The 6000-nt window shown below is 51.3% G+C and overlaps 1 protein-coding gene across 2 annotated transcripts in view; it reads left to right on the forward strand.

Annotated features, from left to right (window-relative positions):
* The window catches only part of SLIT3 (slit guidance ligand 3), a 592929-nt gene that overhangs the window by 567965 nt on the left and 18964 nt on the right, over positions 1 to 6000 (forward strand). For both annotated transcript variants that reach the window (XM_025867066.2, XM_073890157.1), the window contains one exon: positions 2956 to 3049. In XM_025867066.2, coding sequence (XP_025722851.1) covers positions 2956 to 3049 — 94 coding nt within the window. The remainder of the gene's footprint in view (positions 1 to 2955; positions 3050 to 6000) is intronic.

Here is a 6000-nt window from a genome sequence, read left to right on the forward strand (position 1 = left end):
CTGGCACCTGTGCACGGTGGCGGGCCAGGTACGCGCTAAAGATTACTCTTTTCTTAGCTTCTTTCAGGGCCCCCGCCCTCCCCCTCTGTAGACAGAGACGTGAATCCCCAAAACCCGGTGCTGTGCCAGGAGGGGCTTCCCAGAGGCCCTCTCTGCTTGTCAGCCCCTCCTATTCCCCCCTGCACATCACCAGCTCCTCCCTGCTTTGAAACAGGTTCCCAGGGCACTCGCAGCTGTCTGCTCCACTAGCTGATGGCCATCCCCTCCTTTGGGAACCCCGAAGACCCAGTGGTGGTTGAGGCCAGCGAGAGGTGTTTGCATTACATTTCCGCTTTGTTCAGGTCTAGTCTGCTTTCTCTGGAAACTTACACTTTCTCGACACTCTGCTAGTTGCTGAGGATACAAAAATGACCAAGACAAAGTTCCCTCTCCTAAGAAGCTCATCGTCAAGTAGAGAGGGACAGTATTCAGTAGAAAGAGAATATAACACCTGTAAGCCCCAGGGGGTCATGGGATCACAGAGGAAGAACCTAACCCAGCCAGAGAATCAAGGAAGGCTCCCCACAGGTTGTTCCTCAGGATAATCATCCTACCTACCCACCCCCAAAACACAGCACCGTTATTTCCTATATTAACAGCCCCTGATGAGAATAGTTAAGTAGACTAGATGATGAAGCAAAATGCCACCCAGTGGTATGGGCACAGGGCCAACCCGAAGTGGCATACCCCAGAAGGGGTTCCGTAAATTCCATGAGTTCTTTGAGGAAAAGGCTCCAGGAACACAAAGTTGGAGCAGCGCTGTATGTAATAATAGCTCCCTTCCATGTGATACAAAGCAGCCTGTTAGAGGTTCTGACAGTTCTTGCTTGAAAGAATGCTATTTACCTTTGTTTAACCCAGAAAGTCCCAAATTTATTTGAAGTCAGAACTTCCCTCCTACCCTACCCCAGAACTCCTTCCCGATGCAGACATTGTGTGTTGCAAGAAACACATTCTAGGAGATAGCAACCTAAGGCAAGGATGAAAACAAGGACCAGGCACCCCAGGGACTGCTATGCTCTACCCTATTGGCACCTGGCTTGACATCAGGAATGAGGTAGGAGATGGGAATACACAGACGATGATTAGAGGCAGTCCTGAGGCCTGTAGAGAAGGAAGCCAAATAGCCCCCATTGCCCCTCAGGACCCTGTGCCTTATGCAGACCCCTGGCCCGTTAGCCAGGTATTCCCCAAGCACACTCTTGGGACTGTGGTAGAGTATGCCAAGGCCCAATGAGAAAACCACCTGCTAGTCCTCAGCCTCCCGGAGTCCCAGGGAAGGCTTTATGCTAGAGCAAAATGCAGGGATGGTCTGATGGTCTACTCCTCTACATTTTCCACCTTCCCAGAGAGGAGTTGTAGCCAAGAGTTAAGTTAGCAAGAGGCAGGACTTATTATGCATCTACTGTATACAGACCACTGAATTAGCTACTAGGGATACCAAAAAGTCTATCAGAAAGTCTAAAAGTATGCTCTCAAGGGGCATCTGGTCTACCTAGATGAGAGGAGTCATCATATAGGGTTAAATCGTTGGTCCAGAAAAATCTGCTCAGTACCAGAAGAGGGACAGTAAAAATCCCAGCAGTTAAAAAAAGAAGGCAAAAGGACTCAAAATAGGCTTTGGGACAAAGTAAGGGCGTGAACTGAATTTATGGTAGGCAAATGGGCAGTGGAACGGGGGCTGAGGAGACACTGAGGTGGCTTCCTGCCCCAGATGAATAGCATGGCCTGTGTCTGCAGTTAACTGAAGTGCATCTCTGCCTGCGGATGGGATGTCATGGCTTTCTCTGTCCCAGAAAATGCTAGTCCCACACAGAAGCCTGTCTGCCTCTCTGGGTCCCTCCAGGAAGTGAGGAAGAGGGAACGGCTTATAAAGAACACAGTGCCCTCTGTGGTCTTGAGTGGCCGGCAAAATGAGGATAGGGTGGGGGTCAGCTTGCCCCCTTCACAGCACAGAACGGACTCTGGGGCTGCGTATGTCATCCGTTTCCTCCCCAGCCACCCTCAGGACCTTCCTCTGCCCTGTCCCAGCAGCCTTCTCTGTCTGTGTTCCCACCCCCACCTCTGAGAGAAACTCCATGGGTGAAGTTTTCCTCTCTTAGATCACTCTCCACCTGGCTTGACCACGTGGAATTTAAGGGAACCCAAAGCTCAGGGGTGCTTCTGCCACTGCCCTCCCCCCTGCTGTCCTGTCTCACTCAGCTCCACATTCCCAGAATACATCTCAGATGGTGTGAGCCTTGGGAGCTTATTATGCAAGTGCCATCCCTGGGTATTTATGACCCATTAGGCATTCCTTGGCACGATGAATTTCAAAGGGAGTGTATCCAGAGACTTAAACTCCAAAATTCCTTTCATAGTTTCTTCTCTGAGAAAATCCAGGGGGCTTACTTATCTACAGCAGGTGGACTATGCTAAGCCATGTCTGCTCTTCCAGGAAGTCTCTGGGTTTCCACGGAGTTTACCTCTGTGGTCACACTTCCTTCTCTGTGTTACAGTCACCTACTGATTTGTAGATCTGCCCCCCTAGGCCATGGGGAGGACAAGACCGGGTCACTGTTGTGTCCCTAGTACCTGTCATGGTGTCTACCACACAAGGATGTGGAATGAAAAAAAAAAAAAACAAGCGTAGCCCAAGGTCAGGGGCTAGCGTCCTATGGTTTCAGCTGCAGCAGCCCCTGACCAATCAAGTGAAACAACCAAAGGATGGTGCTAGGACAGTGCATCGGGGAAATGCTAGAGTCTTCCCAGTGTCGCTGCTAGGGAGACCGAGGCAGAGGTACAGGAGAAAGGACACGTCGAGAGAGCGAGTGCAGGACGCCTGAGGTCCATGACCTCCTGGATGGCAGGGCTCGATGGATCTGACCTTCTAGCCAGGGTCTCCCAGGCGCCTGACCTTTCTACCCACCCCCACAGGTGAGCTGTGCGACGAGGTGATTGACCACTGCCTGCCTGGGATGAACCTCTGTCAGCATGAGGCCAAGTGCATCTCCCTGGACAAAGGATTCAGGTGAGGCTCAGCTTTGTGTCCCCAGCAGCATAGGGTCCTGAGGTCTCTGCCTCCAGTGGGGCCCTCTCCATTCTCTCCCTCTCCCGATCTCTCTCTGCCTGTTGCTTGCTCATTACCATGTGCTTCTCTGTCTCTGACTGGCCATGGTCTAATTCTTTCAGTCTCACTTTGTTTCCCTATGCACGTGCCTCTGTCTCTGTCTCCTTGTGGTGGTTCTCTCTCTTTGTAAGTCTGCCTCTTTCTCTCTGTGTGTCTATAGACAGACAGATGGATGGAGATAAAGACACCCCTCTTCCCCTTACGCCTCTCCTTCCCCTCCTGCTCCCCCCCCTTCCTTGTCTCCCCACCCCACCCCCTCCAACCCCAGCATAGCTTTCCTTTCCAGAGCTAGTATAGTAGAACAATCCCACTGAAGAAACTGAGTCTGAAGGGTATTTGGTCACCTTCCTTGTGTGCATCCTTCACAGCTGTTCTGCCCTCTGTGGCTCCAGCGAGTTTGCCAGCTTATGTACCTGTGTATGTTGGGGGGCCAGGGAGGGGAGAGGGAGCACTGACTGGGTTCAGCAGCCACGGCCACTGGTGGAGCTGTCTCCTTGGTGAGCAGCAGAGCCCACAGGAGCTCAGGGAGCACAGGAGCAATTCTAAGGGTGGAAGGAGAGTCTGCCTCAGGAGAAAGCACCAGTTCCAGAGCCTGAGAATCAAATGACACCCCTGGGAAATCACTCCTGGGCTCTGTCCCTACTTCCTCCCCCACCCCTCCTTCATGAAAACATGTACTGTTGCCTCTTCTGGAGAAAACCCTGAGATCCTTGAGTCTGGGGTTGTCTGACATCAGTAGGGACATCCCAGATCCCTAGGGCCAAGAATAGTCTCCCCTAAACACTCTCCCAAAGCTGCCTTGCACACACAGTTGTCTCCCCTTGTCCCCAACAGGCTCTGTCCAACACTGAAGGGGGGGACGGGAGCCTCTAGCACCAGAGAATCTGGGGGAGCATGCAAAGACCAGAGCAGCTGCGGGCACCCAGATGAGTCTTCAGCAAAGGTATCTGAGGTGACTCTACAGAGTCACCCCTAAAGATGAGGGATATGGGTCTGGAGCTCCATATGCCTATGCTGACAAGTCTTTAAAAAGAATCCTGACCAGGCTTTCATCCAGTAGCATCTCCAGCCTCTGGAGCACAAAGCTCATGCTCTGGGTCTAGATGGCTCTAGATCTGTCATCAATCTGAGTCTGTCCAGCTATAATAAGGCAGAGAGTTCCCAGACTCGGGGGAGGGTTTTTGAGACTATGATGCTATCCTGCAAAGCTTAGCACTTCATGGAAACCCAGGATTTTAGAAATCCTGAGGCTGGGCGCCTGGGTGGCTCAGTTGGTTGAGCGACTGCCTTCGGCTCAGGCCATGATCCTGGAGTCCCGGGATCGAGTCCCACATCGGGCTCCCTGCTCAGTGGGGAGTCTGCTTCTCCCTCTGACCCTCTTCCCCCTCGTGCTCTCTATCTCTCATTCTCTCTCTCTCAAATAAATAAATAAAATTCTTTAAAAAAAATAGAAATCCTGAGGCTAATGACATCATAAAATTGCAGAATCTTAGGGACTTAGGAACTGTGGACTCTTTGATTCATAAATCTCCAAGACCTAAGAACTAGAGAAATCTTAATGATCCTAGAATCTAAGAATTACGGGTTCTAGTTGTTGTCCCTCAGTGAGCTGAAACTTCAGTCCTCAGATTCTCACTGTGCTAAGTGCTGTGGGTATTGCAAGAGGTTTCTGATTCCCTCCCTCTTGAGGCCCTTGCCATGGACCTGAGGGAGGAAAATTTGACACAAAACAAATGCGTAGAAAGAAGGCACTTCTGGGGCCCTCGATTCTGGCTCTGAGTGTTGCTGGGGAGCTGAGGGGAGAGAAGAACCTGCTAAAGCAAAGGGAAGTCCCCACACACTTTAGGAGGTGAGCTGAGATGGGTAGGATTTGAATGAGCGGGGGGGGGGGTGGGACGGCCACCCGCAGGAGAAGGGTCTAGAATAGGTGAAGGTGAGAGAGTGACATAAGCATGTCTTATCCGGTGTTTTCCTTTCCTGTTTTGACATCTCAAGCCTAGAGCTTGAGAGCCTCACCTACAGCATCACCAGGGAAAATGCTAGAGGCCTGTTAGGGCCTCTGGTTTTGCTGACAGCAAAGGAAGCTTCAGTCCTTCCATGCCCGTACCCTCATTCAAATCTACCTCTGCTCCCCTCTGAGAGGTGCCACATGGGCTCTTAGGTAGTTGAGCTGCTGGAGTGTAAGTAGGGGTGAGGGATGCCTCCCAACCCCCCAGCCCCACTCTTCCTACTCCTGGATTTGATTTGGCTTCAACTCAGGGCTGCTCTTTAACTGAAGGAAGAGGCCACGGGGAGGCAGAGATGCATAAAACAGACTTGAACCCAAAGCAGAGCAGGCTGGACCGACAAGCAGAGTGCTCTGGGGGTGCCTATGAGGGGCAACGGCATCTGAGCTGTGAAGGATAGTAGAAGATCCATAGCTGGAAAGCAGGTCAGTGGCATTCCTCGAGCTCAGAGGATGCTGGCTTGACAGAGCACAGTGGGCATGAGAACTGGTCCGAATTGGTCCATCCAAGGTATAGGTCTGGGGTTGGGGTGCTCGGGACTTGGGACCAGAGACATAAGCAGGGCCAGAGATCATGATCCTCTGGTACTTGTCCCTAGAAACCTCACTCTACTGTAGCCAAGGCCCCTTGAGTTCTAGGGGAATATAGAATACAGAATAGGAAGAATATGGAATATAGAAGGAAACCAGTCTAGCTTTCAAAATCTTGAGGTGATATAGTTATGCACAGTGTATCCTAGCATCTTGAAGAGGTCTACGGGCCAGCTCAATAATGTGAATTTTATTAAAATGCATTTAAATCAAAAACTCCTTCTCCCAGGGCAACATCTCCTAATCTTAACCCCCC

This window comes from Callorhinus ursinus, unplaced genomic scaffold (genome assembly GCF_003265705.2).
Source record: "Callorhinus ursinus isolate GAN/ISIS: 27379988/994484 unplaced genomic scaffold, GSC_fseal_2.0 scaffold3, whole genome shotgun sequence".
NCBI lineage: Eukaryota > Metazoa > Chordata > Mammalia > Carnivora > Otariidae > Callorhinus > Callorhinus ursinus.